The 19,410-nt window shown below is 35.2% G+C and overlaps 2 protein-coding genes across 5 annotated transcripts; one reads left to right on the top strand and one right to left on the bottom strand.

The window, feature by feature from the left end:
- Positions 1–631: 631 nt before the first annotated feature.
- Positions 632–4,492, bottom strand: LOC111796573 (RNA-binding protein 38-like). The gene is made up of 6 exons (XM_023679248.1): positions 4,020–4,492; positions 3,834–3,957; positions 3,628–3,760; positions 2,923–2,980; positions 2,568–2,790; positions 632–909 (listed from the first exon to the last, which is right to left on the bottom strand). Exons 1-6 carry the CDS (start codon positions 4,200–4,202, stop codon positions 842–844), a joined length of 789 nt encoding a protein of 262 aa, XP_023535016.1. The 5' UTR covers positions 4,203–4,492; the 3' UTR covers positions 632–841.
- Positions 4,493–10,783: 6,291 nt separating this feature from the next.
- On the top strand, positions 10,784–17,475 carry LOC111796974 (probable pectin methyltransferase QUA2). 4 transcript variants are annotated; one of them, XM_023679810.1, is made up of 10 exons: positions 10,784–11,093; positions 11,631–12,342; positions 12,430–12,562; positions 13,268–13,508; positions 13,705–13,930; positions 14,038–14,213; positions 14,329–14,561; positions 16,173–16,243; positions 16,339–16,477; positions 17,019–17,475. In XM_023679810.1, the coding sequence occupies exons 2-10, from the start codon at positions 11,657–11,659 to the stop codon at positions 17,175–17,177; spliced, it is 2,064 nt and encodes a 687-aa protein (XP_023535578.1). In that variant the 5' UTR covers positions 10,784–11,093; positions 11,631–11,656; the 3' UTR covers positions 17,178–17,475. The 4 variants fall into 4 exon arrangements, with proteins under 4 accessions (XP_023535578.1, XP_023535580.1, XP_023535576.1 ...); XM_023679812.1 differs by lacking the exons at positions 16,173–16,243; positions 16,339–16,477; positions 17,019–17,475 and adding exons at positions 14,728–14,866; positions 15,408–15,864 and having other exon boundaries at positions 10,784–10,996; positions 14,329–14,632; XM_023679808.1 differs by lacking the exons at positions 16,173–16,243; positions 16,339–16,477; positions 17,019–17,475 and adding exons at positions 14,728–14,866; positions 15,408–15,864 and having other exon boundaries at positions 14,329–14,632.
- Positions 17,476–19,410: the final 1,935 nt, after the last annotated feature.

The following is a 19,410-nucleotide window of genomic DNA, read 5'->3' as shown; positions in this document are numbered from 1 at the left end:
TTTTAAAAGTTCAGACATATTTTTAAAACCTTGTACGGGTGACAAGGTTGTTTTTTATTTTTTTTTTCAAAAAAATTAAAAGTAACCATAAAAATTTTGTTAACTCGCGCGTATTTTTTTTAAACGTTTTTAAAATTAGTTTATTTTTGAAACTTTTATTCTTTTTCATATTTGTTTTTAATTAAAAATAGTTGGGCTTGGGCCTTAAGGGAAAGAGTCCCAACATGGGCTGCTCATGCATTGATAAAGTATATTGACGCTTTTACCCCTCATTATGCATTCCAAACAGCTTTTAACTCACTCTTGATATATTATATCAATATATGCCATTAATAATTTTCCTATAAAATTAAAGACATTTTTTAATATTTTTTAATTAAATAAAAAAATTAATACTCTATTAAAAATCTCTGAATTATTTAATTAATTTTAGCATATATNAATTTTAGCATATATATTCTACTAAAAAATTAAATGTTCAAATCTCCACTCTGACACGTTAAANTAATTTTAGCATATATATTCGACTAAAAAATTAAATGTTCAAATCTCCACTCTGACACGTTAAATTATAATAAAAATTAAAATCCTAACTCGAGTACAATTAAGCGGATGAAAAAATCCATCAAAATTAATATGGAATAAATAATAATAATTAAAAAAAAAAAAGTGGAAAAAATGGGTGAAAAAGACGGTCAAATCGATCAAGTAGTCAACTTTATACAATTTTCTATCTCCACCTTTTTTTTCTTCTTTTTTTGGGTTTTTTTTTCATGAGAAATTGAACCAATAATTCGGTTCGGTTTGGTTTGGTTTGGTTTGGTTTTTATGAATTTTTCTCTCAGGTGGTTGACGTTTCAGAGGTAACAGCTTCAGCTTCTGGAGGAGTTTGCTGAGATGTCTGTGAATCTGAAACCCATCATTAATACATATTAATATTAACGTAATTTAATTATTGTAATTTATTAACGATAAAACTCCAACAACTTAAACTATAAAAATGGAGGGTTAGGTAATGTTTTTGTAGGTTTAGTTCGTAGGTCGGAGTTTTTTTTTTCGTTAGATCAACCCGACCAACTAAAATAGAAAGTTGGGTGTTTTTTATTGGGTTGTGAACTATGTCAGGTCGAGATCAGCTGACCAACCAATCTCAAATATCGAGTTAGTCGGAAAAATTCCAACTATAAACCCGTATACGCGCGTAGATGAGATTCTTAAAATTTTTTACAACCCAATTCGTGTATCTCTGAATCAAACCCAAAACGAAAAGGTTGGTAGGATGGAATTTGGAAGTGGTCCATTTTGAAAGACAACTGGACACANAAACAACTTAAACTACTCAACTAAAACTATAAAAATTGAGGGTTAGGTAATGTTTTTGTAGGTTTAGTTCGTGGGTCGGAGTTTTTTTTTGTTAGATCAACCCGACCAACTAAAATAGAAAGCTGGGTGTTTTTGATTGGGTTGTGAACTATGTCAGGTCGAGACTAGCTGACCAACCAATCTCAAATATCGGGTTAGTCGGAAAAAGTCCAACTATAAACCCGTATACGCGCGTAGATGAGATTCTTAGAAAAGGTTGGTAGCATGGAATTTGGAAGTGGTCCATTTTGAAAGACAACTGGACACAGCTACCGAAATAATAATCAATAATAAAATTTTATTTTTACCGAATTTTACTGTAATAGCTCTATCTCATCATTAGCAGATATTGTTCATTTAAGCCTGAATGTATAGTCGTCAACTGATATGGGATCTCACAATCCACTTTCTTAGGGGCCAGCGTTCTCGCTGACACACTGATCGGTGTCTGACCCTGATACCATTTGTAACAGCTCAAGCNCTTTACTGTAATAGTTCTATCTCATCATTAGCAGATATTGTTCATTTAAGGCTGAATGTATAGTCGTCAACTGATATGGGATCTCACAATCCACTTTCTTAGGGGCCAGCGTTCTCGCTGACACACTGATCGGTGTCTGACCCTGATACCATTTGTAACAGCTCAAGCCTACTGTTAGCAAATATCGTCCGTTTTGACTCGTTACATATGACCGTCAGTCTCACGGTTTTTAAAACACATCTACTAGAGAGAGTGTTTCAGCGAAATCTTACGCTTACATTCATGACATAGATATCGTGTAAGTTTATCATCAGCCAATTCGAACATTGGCTAAGAGGGGTCGTGTCGGGTGACCTCTAAGACTGATCTAAATACAAAACTATCAATCACATCGAAAGGGGATACCGGGAGAAAGAGGTTGATAATAGTAATAGGTTGGAAACTGAACCACACATGGGGAATGCCGTAGCTGTCTATATAATGAAATGCTACTCTGTCATCAATTTCCTTTCAACAATTGCATTGGCCCAGACAGCTCACTCACATGGCTTTAGCTCTTTACCCACATGGCCCCCATTTTTATTTTTATTTTTTTATTTTTTTACCTTATATTAATAATAATAATAATAATAATCTATTTATCTGTTTGTCTGTTCCTGTCAGATGTCTTTTTTATTGTTCATATATAATTCCAAAAATTATAAAAAGAGATAGAAATTCGTACCTGTGGAGGCAAAACGGTGTCGTATCAGAGGAGGAGGAGGAGGATAGCTGAAGGAGCCTTCAAACTGAGCGGCGGCGGCGGCGGCGGCGGCGGCGGCGGGAGGAGGATAGTACACATAAGGAGGAACTGGTACACGGGGCTGATGCGACTGCGAAGGACTGGGAAATGCTCCTCTGGGGGATTGTAATGAATAGCCATAGAAATATGGGTTGTACAGTGGTTGCTAAAATTCAATGCTTTTTATAAGTTAGTTAGGGTTTATGGTGACTTTTGACGCGCATGCACGCCAAGTGTTTGAGTAAATGCCGCAATGAAAAATAATGCATAATTTTAAGAGAAATGGAGGCTGGCTCACTTGGTGGTGCTGGTAGTGCTGGTGGTGGTAGCCATAATCAGGAGTGTATGTTGGGTATCTGCAAAGCCAAGAAAAAAGAACCAAGTGGGTTGGGGTGGGAATTAATTGCTTAGTGGAAAATCTCTATTCTTTTTATGAAGAACCTTAGCTCAAATGGGACTCAGTTTTGTTTTTGGGACAGTTGTAAACACATTGATTGGTGTTACAGTTGTATTGGTTTTGGGTTTGTCCATTGGTCGGTGGGGCTGACCTCGCTGCCTAAGCCCACCGTTACCATATATTTTCACACCCTTTAAAAAGGTTTTTAAAACACGTCTGCTAGTGACAGATTTCTTTCGTTGTGGGATATCACATAAATGGTTTTGACCCATTGTGACCACCCTTTCTTTCTTTCCAAATGAAACCGTAGATCAATCTAGACCCACGTAGAAAATCGAGCGATAAGTAACTTATAATTGAGTATATTTCGAGCGTTTTTTTTTAAGTGAACAATATCATACTATCATAGAGATATGCAGAGGTTGACACTTCAAAGACAAGCAAACAGTGGGTCCATATATTTCTGTTCATACCCAATTTCTAAACCCGTTTAATCTTTTGTTTATCTAATCAATAATCGCATATTTGATTTAGTTTAATCCTTGATTTCAATTTAATCTTTACGATTTCTACCCAACTTTCTAATTCGAGAATAACTTGACTGACCCGTATGGTGAATAAACGACAGGGGGCAGCGGAGGAAGCGGTGGCTGGTTTAACGGCGGCGGGACTCCGCTATAAGATGGTGCTGCCTGCATTGTACTTCCTTGATAGGGGTTTACGCCACCCTGCCCTCGTCCTGAATACCAAAACAAAAATTTGAATAAACAACAATCGTGGTAAAAACGATAGAGATAAACTAAAATACCGACCTCGTGGAGGCGAAGGCCGAGGCCGACCCATTGCAGCAATGTTACAATTAGCTCGTCTCCCATCGATCATCGGGTTTGGATTAGCACAAGCTCTTCTCGCAGATTCAGCGTCTCGAAACGTTACCTGAATAATGATATAAATCACCCCGAAACTCAAAAACTTAAATAATTACGAGGCTAACTTACAAAGCCGTATCCTTTAGATTTGGAGGTGTTCTTATCGGTGATAATCACAGCTTCAAGAATGTCGCCAAATTGCTCAAAATATCTCCTCATTTCGTCGGTGGGCGTCTCCCAAGCTAGCCCACCGACGAACACTTTAGTGAAAGTGGTATCTCCGAATTGGGATCGGTAATGTGGGTACGACATGGTCGATAACACGAAGCTTCTTCTGCATGAAATATAGATATAGATATAGATATAGATATGTATCGAGAGGCTCTAAAAAGCTCTCGGGTTTGAATACGTTCTTCGACCGAGCAGCAGTTTTGGGGTTGGATTGGATGAAGAAGAAGAAAGTAGCTAAGAAAAATGATGCCACTGGCAGGGGGTTGAAGCCGTTGGTGATGGCTGTTATAATTTTGATAGGTTGAGAGAAAGGAGAGAGAAAATCCGACAGGTGCAAACTCTAATTTGCTGGATGGGGAGGTGGAAGAAGTGGGTTGGTGGGTGATGTAATAGAAGATGACAGGTGAGTGAGACAATTGCTTCTCTGTCTTACCATTAAAATCCCCAATAAAAAAAAAAATTAAGATTTTTATTCTTTTAAATTTTTTAATTTACAGACACTTTGGAACAAACGTATTTTAAATTTGTGAGACTTGATAACAATATGTAACCGACTAAATTGAACAATATCTGCCAACAATATACTTGAGATGTTACTGTTTCTAACTTAATACAAGCCTTCTCGAACTAGCTTACTCATATTTATGGGACTGGGTTTGTGTTTGGGTACGAATTAACAGGGTTGGTAATGAAACTCTGGCACGTGCTCTCTTATAAAAAGCAGAGAAGCATCCTTTCGTAGGTTTAAAAAAGAATCATTCCTCAACGAGCGTGTGTAATCAAATCTCGTCTCCCGCCCCGTTAAAGTTGTAATTTAGGGTTTGAAGTATCTCGAATCGAGTAGTATAGTACCTGTGCAAATATTACTAACAAGAGTCGAACGTTAAGGCAATAAAATTCTTTCGGAATCAGATATTAACAGTTAAATTTAATTATACATGTACCATTAAAACTGTTACCGTTTAAAAAATATTTTTTAAATAAAGATTTTTATGTTAAATTAATGATTATTTTTATTAATTTAATTTTATAAATATTTTTTAGTTTGGTTTGGTAAGATAGATAGAAGCTTTGTGAAGAAGGGTCATAATCGGAGGTTGGGGACAGCGTGAGAGACGAGGAAACAGCTAGCTCCATAATAATATTATATATTATATTATATCCAGATAATTAAATTATAGTAAATAAATAAATAAATAAATAACAAAGCAAAGGTGTTTGGAACATATATGTTCGTGAACTGGCAAATTTACACGTGGCATTCTCACAAAAAAATGAGCTGGATTTCCATCAAACACGCCATTAAAAAAAAAAAAAAAATCAAAGTATAGTTTTAAATTCAGTGATTTTTTGTTTATTTTTTAATTTTAAAAAAAATTACACTTATAAATACAACTTTTCAATATTAATTTATTTATTTTAAAGTTTAAAATTTAAAAATGTTCGTATTTGTGTGACATCAGGTAAAACAATACAGTCGAAACAGTAACATTCTTTGTTCTTTAGAATCTAACTAAAAAATTAAATAATTGATCGAAATTAAAAATTAATAATATTGTAATATTTATTTAAATTTGATGAAATTAAAAATGTTTTGGTTTGGAAATTAGTGAATGGCTTTAGGATATGATAATGATTGCTCGAAGATGCATAACATGCGTCTAGTGATTAATTATTTAAACTTTCATTGTTTATTATATGGTTATATCTTATATGGAAAGATATCACTTTTTTATAAAGTGATTTGTTAAATATATTTCCTTCATAAATTATTCCGTTGTTTGATCTTTATAGCTATCGTGTGAGATCCCACATCGGTTGAAAAATTTTCTTATAAGGGTGTGGAGACCTTTTCATAGCAGACGTGTTTTAAAATCGTGAGGCTCGTTGACGATACATAATGAGCTAAAGCGGACAATATCTATTAGCAGTGAGCTTGAGCTGTTACAAATGGTATGAGAGTCAGACATAGGATAGTGTGCCAGCGAGGATGTTGAGACCTAAGAGAGGTGGATTGTCAGATTCCACATTGGTTGGAGAGCAATCCTTTTAAAGGTGTGGAAACCTCTCCCTAGCATGCACGTTTTTAAACCGCGAGACTCAAGGACGATATGTAACGGGTCAAAACGGACAATATCTACTGGCGATAGGCTTGAGCGGTTATGTATCGGGTTTTGTTGAACTTAAAAGATGGACATTAGGGCCCAATAAGAGTTTGCTAGCGGTAGTCCATTTCACGGTCATCATTAGGGCCCAATAAGATTCATCTGTTTTGAGCTTGGGCCCATTCGACAGCCCAAACAATTCCCGGACTCGATTCATTTACAACGATCCATTGGGCCTTTCATTAAATCCTTGGGCCTAGTTTTGGGCTCAGACACGGTTAATATTCACCGCCGACATCCAAGGCAGTAATTTCAGAAGAATGTCGGATTTAAAACAATATTGTTTTTACCCCATTTGATCTTGGAAGTAAAAAGGTAAAAAAATTATTGGTTTAGGGTGAAGTGATTTCATAAATGTGGTTGGTTGAAGCATTGAATGATTTTTATAGTCAAAATTCAGAAGGCTCTCTCGTAAGTTTGTCAATAAATGCGGCGATGTGGGACATTTCCAACCCCTTATTTACGCCTTAATTTCTCATTTTGTTGTGTACTTTCATGTTTCTTTCACCTCATTTATTTAGAAAAAGAATAAACCGAATTAAACCGAACCGAACCAAATCAAACCCTACATTATCGAGAAAAAAATAAATACTCGTTTTAGCTTAACACGTCTTCCTGTAATTTCACGGCTCTCTTCACTAAAACAGACTCCATCCTAATTTTTTTCATTTGTTTGACGGTTTAACTTATGCTATGTCTTTTATAAATTCCAGTCTCAATCAAAATAGATCAAATGTGCCACGGCGTCGATGACTGCTTAATCCTATTTGTACTGTTATGTCTCGAAAAGACGTTTTTATATACAAAATTCCATTACATCCAAATGGGATGGCTTGTTTGTGGGGCTCTAGAGGCACAAAGGGCAAAGGCTATAATTGGCCATTATAAACACTACAACATTTGAAAGTGAGTGTTGTTTGTAACCTTGTATGCTTTGCAGCTGCCTTGTCTTGTATCGTGTCGTGGTCTCTCCAATATAATGGTAGTTGTGAGTGTTTTTTTTCCGGAGTCAACTGAATCAAATATTTGACTTTTTCGTTGAATCTATATGTCGAAANCGTTGTTTGATCTTTATAGCTATCGTGTGAGATCCCACATCGGTTGAAAAAATTTCTTATAAGGGTGTGGAGACCTTTTCATAGCAGAAGTGTTTTAAAATCGTGAGGCTCGTTGACGATACATAATGAGCTAAAGCGGACAATATCTACTAGCGGTGAGCTTGAGCTGTTACANAATCAGCTAAACTTTCTCTACTCGTAAATTAGACCGTTACAATGCTATCTTAAAATTTTTCATTTGATCAATTACAAAATTTTTACCATTAAGTCTTTCATTGCAAATTGCACAAACCACATATATAAAACTATTATGACGGTTACCGTAAAAAAAACTCTCGACTTGAATTATAGAACTGCTACAATTTTACCCATTTTATTATTAGATAAGAATTTAAAATTATAAATTGTAATAATAAAAAAAAAATATAATTTTGATTTTTGAAACGAAAATTAGGATTAATTTTAACGATTTTGTAAATTTAGAGAGGTAATCGATCCACTTGAAAGTTTAAGGTGTGATTTATTATTTATTTTTAAAATTATATAAATAATATATATATATATATATATATATATTTATTTATTTATTGCTTTTACTTTTGAACCACCACAATGCACTAACTAAAAATGTCATATATTGTCACCATCAATCTNTTACTTTTGAACCACCGCAATGCACTAACTAAAAATGTCATATATTGTCACCATCAATCTAGCTCATCTGCATAAACCTTTTCAGCTAATTTGCTGTCCTTTTTTTAATTATTATTTTTAATAACCAAAATATATTTGGTTTTATATTATATTTATAATATTAAAACCCAATATTTTTATAATTGTTGACGATTAACAAATAAAAATCCCACAAAATTGGTTTTATTTATTTAATTGATAGACAGACAGACAAACAAACAAAATTATTGGGAGGTTGAGGAAAATAATTAAATTGAAGCAACACAACACATGGGGCATTTTGGTACATATTTAAATTAATTAATTAATTAATGAATTATTTTTATTTTTTAGTGTACTATTCAATAAATTCTCATCCCATTTTTGTGCAATAGGTTGGGCTTTCTATTCAAAGAAACCCACTTTTTGCCTCTCATTATTATCCTTATCCCTTTTTGCCCTCACAAAAAAATTAATTTAAATCTAATTAATATTACAAATATATCTAATAATTCTTAATATCTTTAATTGGTTATAAAAAATTATAATTTTTTTAATACATTTTATAGACAAAAATTTTGGGTTTAATTAAAATATTTTTCAAATTAAAATAAAACCCATATTTATGCTTTTACCTATCAATTTCAAAAATTAAATTCATGCGGACAGCCGACCACGACGGCTGCTTTGGCCAATTATAGGCGGCATTAACTCTGTAAACGACACCGTTTGTGTTTCCTCATTATGTATGTCGGAAAAATAAAAAATAAAATAAAAAAATTAAATCCACTTATTTTGTTGACTAATACGACGTCGCTTGATCTAGCACATGGAGTTTAACAAAAGGAACAAAGGAAACAATGCTGTAAAGTCAAATCAGAAATCAACACTCCACGTGGTTTAATTATTTAAACATTTTCCTATACTTAAAATTAATAATCCTTAAATCTTTCAATAAAAATATATTTATGTTTAGTAGTCGACAATCGAATTTAAATTCAATATATATATATATATCATAAATTTATTAAAACGAGATTTAACATCGTGTAAGCATACTTAAATTTATCAAAACTAAAATAAATATAAAAATTAAAATGATATTTTTTAAGATCATAAACTAAAATACATTAATATTTTTTATAAGGGAATTAGGTGAATTTAGGTTTAAATAATTTCAATAAAAAAATGGATATTTTAAATGGAAAGTAATAATAATAGTTAATTAATGATTAAGCACATTAAAAGTGGTTTTAGGCAATAATGGTGTGTGCTTAAAAATGTGGAAAACAAAATTATGAATAATTATTTTCATATATACCAAAATTATAAAATTATTAGTCAAAGGTCAATTTCTCCGCCTCCCACCCTTTAATTCAATTATAAATGTCAATTTTATTTATTTATTTATAGAATTTATATATTCCATAAGAATAAATAAANAATATAAATTTGGAATTTATATATTCCATAAGAATAAATAAATAAATTTTAAAGAGGCATTATTTAAAGCAGAATCGGATCCCGCGTTTCGTCCNTTTATATATTCCATAAGAATAAATAAATAAATTTTTAAGAGGCATTATTTAAAGCAGAATCGGATCCCGCGTTTCGTCCACCAAAGCACAAACTGCCACCTCACTCTCATTCATAATTTCGAACAAACAAGAATAAAAAAATAGAAAAAAGAAAACTCCTTCCACGTCGGTGCACAGCCACGTCACCCCACCGACACCTCATACGCGGCTCTACTGGGTCCCACTTCCTTCTATTTTCACACACAAACTCCCATTATTTCAACTCTCAATAAAAAATAAAATAAAATAAAATAAAAAACCATTTAATAAAAAGGGAAAAATAAAATAAAATAAAATAAACAAATGTATTCGTGGAATAAACTTTATATCTATTTTATTTCTCATATTTTAAAATTACCATGTCTAATTTATTTATGATAAATTAAAATTTTAATTAACCAATTTAGATTTATAAAATTTTAATTTAACACTAATTTAAATAAAAAAAGAAATTAAACGGGGTAGGGAGATTAGGCAAGGTTAACTATATTCAATATTTGCCATTAATAGCCGCCTCGGTAATGAAAAAAATTGATGCTAGATCTCCTTTGCTATTTTAAAATTAATTACCAATTATAATACTCTGAAATAAAGTAGTCTATTTTTTATACTAATTTTATACAATTAATTTTTTTTAAAAAAATATATTAATAACCTTTTTCGTTCACTTTCAATTAAAAAAAAAACCATTACTTTATTTTACTATTTACTAATAAATAAATAATTAACATTATAAACTTTATAATTAGTTAAATAAAAAGAATATTGGAGTCTTAAAATTTAAATTAAAAAAAATAATTTATTTGTCGGTTTTTTTTTTGCCACCAACTCCGGGAGACGGGTCAAAGTTTTTGGATCTCGGGCTGACCGGAAACCCATTTTTTGTAATTAGCGTTTGAATTCGTCCTTTTTTAATTTATTAATTTTATTTTAATATATTAAAATTATAAAATTATAAAAATTAAAATATTTAATAAATTAATTAGTTGAAGTGTTATAATTAATAAAATGAGTAGTTATTAAATGACTAAAATACACACAGAAATTGGGGATTTAAAAGGTTGCAGCTAAAAGAAAAAGGTATTAAATTGGTAAGAATTAAGGAGGTGATTAAAATAATTAAAATAATTAATAATGCATGGAGTATTTTTAATTACTAGAAAAGAATATAATAGAGTGGGAATTGGGAATCATTTTTAGTCTTCACGGGAGCTTTCAAGCTTGTCGTGATTGGATCTGTACGAAATCTCCATTTTCTTCTCCTCCCGCTCTCCACACACAGTCCACTCCTCTCTTCTGCTTTTAATCCGAGCGCTTCCACATCCAGTAATGGAGTAGTGTTTGAGAGAGAATTGGAAATCAGTTTTGCGAGCTTAAACAAGACGACAATGGCGGCCTAGGGTGTCGGTTCTTCTTCATTCTATATTCAATTCAGCCTTGTTTGTGTTCTTCCCGTTTTTATTCTTCTATTCATCTTGTTCACTTCGCTTTTTAGTTGAGGTACTGTCTTTTGGATTCTTCTTACTGTTTTTCATGCTGGTTTGGGTTTAATTTCTACTCTGGATGAAGTAGCTGGGATTGGTTCTTGTGTTGTTTGAAGGATAATGATGTTTTGTTGTGAAGAATTTGTGTTATGGACTCATTGTTTACTGCTGAATCTTCTTGATTGAATTGCTTTGATGTGCTGTTTGTTTGTTTGATTGGAGGATGTTTGGATTTTCCTTCGTAGCTCGTTTGGTTGATCTTGAATCGTTATCGATTGGTGTTACTACTTGTTTTCTTTATCTGATGTTTTGAATTGAAGATGTGGATCTTAAAAGATGAATTCGTTCTTTTAATTATGTTTTTTTGGATGCTGGCGAGTGCGCGTTGCTTTCCAAAGATGAAATCTGGATCTTCGTGTCAATTAATCGGTCTCTTTGCTTTAATGTTTTGAACTAAATCGAGGTGGAAAAGTGATTTACACTGCAAATTTCTGTATTCCTATTTGAATTGGAACTTGTATTGATTTGCTTCTATGAATTTTATGTGTTCCAGTTGATTTTGCATTACCACGGCAGACAATGTCCAGGCCTTTGCATCGAGGTTCGTCCGGTGTGAAGGTACATGGTCATGATGATGATAAATGGGACTCCCAAATGAAGGATAAAACTGATAAGGAAGAAGTGGATAGAAGAGGTTCTTCAGATCATGGAGGAAATGGGAGTCCCTTTCGTCTATTTCTTCCAGACATTTCCCCTTCCAAATATGGAGGCACTGAGAATGGCTTTGCTTCTGATTCTTTTTTAGTTGGGAACTCACGAAGTCGGCAGCAATTTATACTGCAAATGTTGAGATTGAGTTTAGTATTGATTATAATTCTTGCTCTTACTGGTTCTTTTTGGTGGACGCTCTCCATTTCTGGTTCTTCCCAAGTTCAAATATTCCATGGTTATCGGCGACTCCAAGAGCAGCTTGTTTCAGACCTTTGGGATATAGGGGAGATTTCTCTTGGTCCTTCAAGGTTGAAAGAGCTTGAATTCTGTTTGCCGGAGTTTGAGAATTATGTTCCTTGCTTCAATTCGAGTGATACAAAAGATGATGAGTATGATAGACATTGTGAGCCTGGCTTGTGGCAAAATTGTTTGGTTCAACCTCCCTTGAATTACAAGATTCCACTTAGATGGCCCACTGGAAGGGATGTTATCTGGGTAGCAAATGTGAAAATCACAGCACAGGAGGTCCTTTCTTCAGGAAGCTTGACCAAAAGGTTTGCCAAGAAATTCATTTGAAAAACCCCCCAATAGATTGAGCTCACATTATCTTTCTTTGACTAAGTGTTCTCCTGAATTTACAGGATGATGATGCTAGAGGAAGAACAGATATCTTTTCGTTCTGCCTCTCCAATGTTTGATGGTGTTGAAGATTATTCTCACCAGATTGCAGAAATGATTGGGCTGAGAAATGAATCAAATTTCAGAGAAATTGGGGTATGTATGTCACTGCTCTGTTTAAGCCAGTTCATCAGTTGTGGTCTTCTATACTTCGTCGCTAAGATACAAACGGTCATGCACATGCCGCTCCATCATGGTCATGCACATCCTGTCATTTTGAAGGAAACCAAATTCAATTGATCCTTCATGGTTGTAGATGTGATGTGAGATCCCAATGCTGTCAGTGAGGACGGTGGATCTCAAAGAGGGGTGGATTGTGAGATCCCACATCAATTGAAGAGGGGAACAAGTGTCAGTGAAGACGCTGGGCCCCGCATGGGGGTAGATTGTGAGATCTTACCTCGGTTGGAGAGGAGAACAAAACATTCTTTATAAGGGTGTGGAAATCTCTCCCTAGCAGATGCGTTTTAAAAACCTTGAGGGGAAGCCCCGAAGGGAAAACCTAAAGACAACAATATCTGTTAGCGGTGGGCTTGGCTGTTACATGCGACTTCTTATTTTGTTTGGGAAAGATCATCCAAATTGCTTCACTTCCAGCGTCAACTCCATAATACTCTTACAAGGATATTCTTATTTCAAAGCCTTAAATTTTTAGCATTTTCTTTTGTTTTAAGCGGTCTACTCGGATGATGCTAGATAGCGAGTCATGGAAAATTACGTCACTGAGGAACATATTTATGTTAACGTATAACGCCAGTTTGAATACCTAACAAGAAGTTGCACCTTCCTAAAATTTTGCAGGTAAGAACCCTTCTAGATATAGGGTGTGGTTATGGAAGCTTTGGAGCACATCTTTTCTCCAAACATCTCTTGACTATGTGCATAGCAAATTACGAGGCTTCTGGCAGTCAAGTTCAACTGACTCTTGAAAGGGGCCTTCCTGCAATGCTTGGTTCTTTTACTTCAAAACAGTTGCCATATCCATCTCTTTCCTATGATATGGTTCATTGTGCACGATGCGGTGTCGACTGGGATAGTAAAGGTACACTTAAAGCCTCGTTCCATGATATTGATGGGTGCTACTCTTTGATGTTAATCGATTTTATCAAGAGAACAAACTCGGTTTTTGAGAACATCATAGATTCTATATATCGTGTGGCACTCTGTGGTCAATTATGTCCAATCTTTGTGTATATTCTGACAAGGAAACTTCTAAATCTTTTTCTTTTTTCAAACAGATGGTAGATACTTGATCGAGGTCGATAGAGTTTTGAGGCCCGGTGGGTATTTCGTGTGGACGTCGCCACTTACCAACACTCAGGGAATTCTTCACAAAAAAGAGAACCAGAAAAGATGGAATTTCATTCAGGATTTCGTAGAATATCTGTGCTGGGAGATGCTTTTTCAACAAGACGAAACTGTTGTCTGGAAGAAAACTAGTAAAAGTAATTGTTACAGCTCACGGTACGACATCCGAGGCAGAACGCATCGAACTTTATGTCTTGCTTGATTATTTGTCAATACGAAAACATTACAGTCCTAATTTTGTCTTTTGCTGCTTTTATATCTAGGAAGCCAGATTCATCTCCTCCAATATGTGGTAAAGGTCACGATATTGAATCTCCATATTATCGACCACTCCAAGGCTGCATTGGTGGACGAAAAAGTCGTCGTTGGGTTCCTATTAACGAAAGAAGAACTTGGCCTTCGAGGGCTAACTTGAACAAGAGTGAACTGTCTTTGCATGGTAATTACGACGATGCTTTAGTTTCTTCGAATAAGTTGAAAGGAAAGCTTTGATTTTATTGGATTTGATGATATCCCATTACATATCACTGACATGTCAAGTTGGCATGTTTCAGGATTGGCTTTAGATGATTTCACAGATGATTCTCTAAACTGGAAAATGGCAGTAAAGAACTATTGGTCTCTTTTGTCACCATTGATCTTCTCGGATCATCCGAAAAGACCAGGCGATGAGGATCCTTTACCACCATACAACATGCTTCGGAATGTGCTAGATATGAACGCTCATTTTGGAGGCTTCAATTCTGCATTGTTGGAGGCTGGGAAGTCTGTATGGGTCATGAACGTGGTACCGACCGATGGACCGAACTATCTTCCCTTGATAATGGATAGAGGTTTCATTGGGGTATTGCATGATTGGTAATACTATTCTTCTAAACTTGGTGCATCTCATCTGACGTTTGCTGCAGAAAATTTCTTTTGTTCTTACGTTCTAGTTGCCTTCTCCAATTCAGGTGCGAGGCCTTTCCAACATATCCTAGATCATATGATTTGGTGCATGCGGCAGGGCTTCTGTCCCTCGAAGCAAGTAAGAAGCGGAGGTGCTCGATGCTCGATTTATTCATTGAGATTGATCGGTTACTTCGTCCAGAGGTACTATTTCCTTTCCTTTAGTTAGTGTTGTTAGTTCTAGTGTTGGTGAAGAATAAGAATAACCAATAAAGTATGTTGAAGTTCTGCTGCTGAGCTCCCTAAAACTTAGCAATCTCTCTATGGGAAACAAGGAATGAAGGACTTTAAACCAATACTCAAGGGAGGCTATGTTTGTGAGGTTGTGAGTGTAACAGCCCAAGCTCACCGCTAACAAATATTGTCCTCTTTGGGCTTTTCCTTCCGGGCTTCTTCTCAAGGTTTTTAAAACGCGTTTATTGTCCTCTTTGGGCTTTCTCTTTCGAGTTTTCCCTCAAGGTTTATAGTCTTTAGACTTTCCCAACTTTCCCTCAAGGTTTTTAAAACGCGCCTGTTAGGGAGAGGTTTCTACACCCTTATAAAGAATGTTTCATTCCCTTCTCCAACTAACGTGGGATCTCAGTGCTTCCCACTTGTACATTTCACATCTTAGATTGGTTGAAAATTGTCGTGCGAATGGTGATATCATTTGTTGTTGATGTCGACGATGTCACTGGTTTTACAGGGTTGGGTGATAATCCGTGACACCGCTGCACTTATCGAATCGGCCCGAACTCTAACTACACAGCTTAAGTGGGATGCCCGAGTTATAGAAATCGAAGATAACAACGACGAGAGAGTCCTAATCTGCCAAAAACCCTTGTTGAAGAGACAAGCAAAGTGATTAGAAAGTATTTTATATTGATTCCATGGATATGATGGAATAAGCATCATAGGAGGCATAGAAACAGGAAAGAAGAGAGTACACAAATTAGGATTGAACACACCAGAATAGCAGCAGCCATAGAAGCCGTAAGGCCGAAATAGGATCATGTAATTATGCAGAAGATGAGCACAGAAGTGAGAATTTGTAGGATTGTTTAGAGCTTTGTATTTTTATGCACTTCCTCAAATGTTATACCTCAATGTGATTAAGATTGTGAAATTGGATCATCAATAAGCAACCTCATTTTTCTCTGTCATAATATAATTCCCAGTTATTTTTATTTTCTCGTAAATTTTAAAAAAATTCTTATTTTTTTAAGTTTAAAGACGAACACGACTCTTCACAATGGTATGATATTGTCCACTTTGAGCATAAGTGCTCGTGACTTTGCTTTGGGCTTCCCCACCAAAAGTCCAAAAGTCCTCATACCAGTATTGGTATGATATTACTGGTATGACATTGTCCACTTTGAGTTGGGCTTTCCCAAAAGACCTCGTACCAATAGAGAGAGTATTCTTTGTTTATAAACACATGATCATTCCCTAAATTAGNGTCATGAACGTGGTACCGACCGATGGACCGAACTATCTTCCCTTGATAATGGATAGAGGTTTCATTGGGGTATTGCATGATTGGTAATACTATTCTTCTAAACTTGGTGCATCTCATCTGACGTTTGCTGCAGAAAATTTCTTTTGTTCTTACGTTCTAGTTGCCTTCTCCAATTCAGGTGCGAGGCCTTTCCAACATATCCTAGATCATATGATTTGGTGCATGCGGCAGGGCTTCTGTCCCTCGAAGCAAGTAAGAAGCGGAGGTGCTCGATGCTCGATTTATTCATTGAGATTGATCGGTTACTTCGTCCAGAGGTACTATTTCCTTTCCTTTAGTTAGTGTTGTTAGTTCTAGTGTTGGTGAAGAATAAGAATAACCAATAAAGTATGTTGAAGTTCTGCTGCTGAGCTCCCTAAAACTTAGCAATCTCTCTATGGGAAACAAGGAATGAAGGACTTTAAACCAATACTCAAGGGAGGCTATGTTTGTGAGGTTGTGAGTGTAACAGCCCAAGCTCACCGCTAACAAATATTGTCCTCTTTGGGCTTTTCCTTCCGGGCTTCTTCTCAAGGTTTTTAAAACGCGTTTATTGTCCTCTTTGGGCTTTCTCTTTCGAGTTTTCCCTCAAGGTTTATAGTCTTTAGACTTTCCCAACTTTCCCTCAAGGTTTTTAAAACGCGCCTGTTAGGGAGAGGTTTCTACACCCTTATAAAGAATGTTTCATTCCCTTCTCCAACTAACGTGGGATCTCAGTGCTTCCCACTTGTACATTTCACATCTTAGATTGGTTGAAAATTGTCGTGCGAATGGTGATATCATTTGTTGTTGATGTCGACGATGTCACTGGTTTTACAGGGTTGGGTGATAATCCGTGACACCGCTGCACTTATCGAATCGGCCCGAACTCTAACTACACAGCTTAAGTGGGATGCCCGAGTTATAGAAATCGAAGATAACAACGACGAGAGAGTCCTAATCTGCCAAAAACCCTTGTTGAAGAGACAAGCAAAGTGATTAGAAAGTATTTTATATTGATTCCATGGATATGATGGAATAAGCATCATAGGAGGCATAGAAACAGGAAAGAAGAGAGTACACAAATTAGGATTGAACACACCAGAATAGCAGCAGCCATAGAAGCCGTAAGGCCGAAATAGGATCATGTAATTATGCAGAAGATGAGCACAGAAGTGAGAATTTGTAGGATTGTTTAGAGCTTTGTATTTTTATGCACTTCCTCAAATGTTATACCTCAATGTGATTAAGATTGTGAAATTGGATCATCAATAAGCAACCTCATTTTTCTCTGTCATAATATAATTCCCAGTTATTTTTATTTTCTCGTAAATTTTAAAAAAATTCTTATTTTTTTAAGTTTAAAGACGAACACGACTCTTCACAATGGTATGATATTGTCCACTTTGAGCATAAGTGCTCGTGACTTTGCTTTGGGCTTCCCCACCAAAAGTCCAAAAGTCCTCATACCAGTATTGGTATGATATTACTGGTATGACATTGTCCACTTTGAGTTGGGCTTTCCCAAAAGACCTCGTACCAATAGAGAGAGTATTCTTTGTTTATAAACACATGATCATTCCCTAAATTAGCTCACGTAGGACTTCATCATCCAACACCCGAACAAAGTACGCCTTCCCTTATCGAGGCTCGACTCCTTTGGAGTCTTAGTCATTTTTTACTGCCTTCGAGGAGGCTTGACTCCTTCTCTTTTGGAGTCATTTATTCGACATTTGAGGATTTACTAACCTATTGGTACGACTTGATACTATGTTAGACGAACACGACTCTTCACAATGGTATGATATTGTCCACTTTGAGCATAAGCTCTCTTACTCTGAGCGGAGTAAAATTTAGAAATATTTTTACTAATTTACCAAAATTTATGTTATTTTAAAATATACCTTTTATTAAGATTTTATTTTTAAGTTGTTAAATGCACAATTTTTTGTAACTTAATATTAAAAATAAATGTTGGAGTCTAATAAATTTGTACTAATTTAAGTGGATTTTACAACTTCTTACTCTATTTTATTTATTTATGAAGATTTATGTCATAATTTTTAAAATAATTTAAATAAATATAATTATTAATACAACTTAAATTCTAGGAGTANTTTTCCTTCCGGGCTTCTTCTCAAGGTTTTTAAAACGCGTTTATTGTCCTCTTTGGGCTTTCTCTTTCGAGTTTTCCCTCAAGGTTTATAGTCTTTAGACTTTCCCAACTTTCCCTCAAGGTTTTTAAAACGCGCCTGTTAGGGAGAGGTTTCTACACCCTTATAAAGAATGTTTCATTCCCTTCTCCAACTAACGTGGGATCTCAGTGCTTCCCACTTGTACATTTCACATCTTAGATTGGTTGAAAATTGTCGTGCGAATGGTGATATCATTTGTTGTTGATGTCGACGATGTCACTGGTTTTACAGGGTTGGGTGATAATCCGTGACACCGCTGCACTTATCGAATCGGCCCGAACTCTAACTACACAGCTTAAGTGGGATGCCCGAGTTATAGAAATCGAAGATAACAACGACGAGAGAGTCCTAATCTGCCAAAAACCCTTGTTGAAGAGACAAGCAAAGTGATTAGAAAGTATTTTATATTGATTCCATGGATATGATGGAATAAGCATCATAGGAGGCATAGAAACAGGAAAGAAGAGAGTACACAAATTAGGATTGAACACACCAGAATAGCAGCAGCCATAGAAGCCGTAAGGCCGAAATAGGATCATGTAATTATGCAGAAGATGAGCACAGAAGTGAGAATTTGTAGGATTGTTTAGAGCTTTGTATTTTTATGCACTTCCTCAAATGTTATACCTCAATGTGATTAAGATTGTGAAATTGGATCATCAATAAGCAACCTCATTTTTCTCTGTCATAATATAATTCCCAGTTATTTTTATTTTCTCGTAAATTTTAAAAAAATTCTTATTTTTTTAAGTTTAAAGACGAACACGACTCTTCACAATGGTATGATATTGTCCACTTTGAGCATAAGTGCTCGTGACTTTGCTTTGGGCTTCCCCACCAAAAGTCCAAAAGTCCTCATACCAGTATTGGTATGATATTACTGGTATGACATTGTCCACTTTGAGTTGGGCTTTCCCAAAAGACCTCGTACCAATAGAGAGAGTATTCTTTGTTTATAAACACATGATCATTCCCTAAATTAGCTCACGTAGGACTTCATCATCCAACACCCGAACAAAGTACGCCTTCCCTTATCG

This window comes from Cucurbita pepo, chromosome LG06 (genome assembly GCF_002806865.2).
Source record: "Cucurbita pepo subsp. pepo cultivar mu-cu-16 chromosome LG06, ASM280686v2, whole genome shotgun sequence".
NCBI classification, from domain to species: Eukaryota; Viridiplantae; Streptophyta; class Magnoliopsida; order Cucurbitales; family Cucurbitaceae; genus Cucurbita; species Cucurbita pepo.
This window is presented reverse-complemented; position numbering and strand designations above follow the sequence as displayed.

Coding starts and splice junctions, on each gene's coding strand:
- LOC111796573 (XM_023679248.1), bottom strand. CDS start 4,202: ATGTCGTACCCACATTACCGATCCCAATTCGGAGATACCACTTTCACT. Junction 2,981..3,627: donor GTCGTTTATTCACCATACGG/GTCAGTCAAGTT, acceptor TTGGCTTTGCAG/ATACCCAACATACACTCCTG. Junction 910..2,567: donor ACACCGTTTTGCCTCCACAG/GTACGAATTTCT, acceptor GATGGGTTTCAG/ATTCACAGACATCTCAGCAA.
- LOC111796974 (XM_023679810.1), top strand. CDS start 11,657: ATGTCCAGGCCTTTGCATCGAGGTTCGTCCGGTGTGAAGGTACATGGT. Junction 13,931..14,037: donor AGTAATTGTTACAGCTCACG/GTACGACATCCG, acceptor TTTTATATCTAG/GAAGCCAGATTCATCTCCTC. Junction 16,478..17,018: donor ATCGGTTACTTCGTCCAGAG/GTACTATTTCCT, acceptor CTGGTTTTACAG/GGTTGGGTGATAATCCGTGA.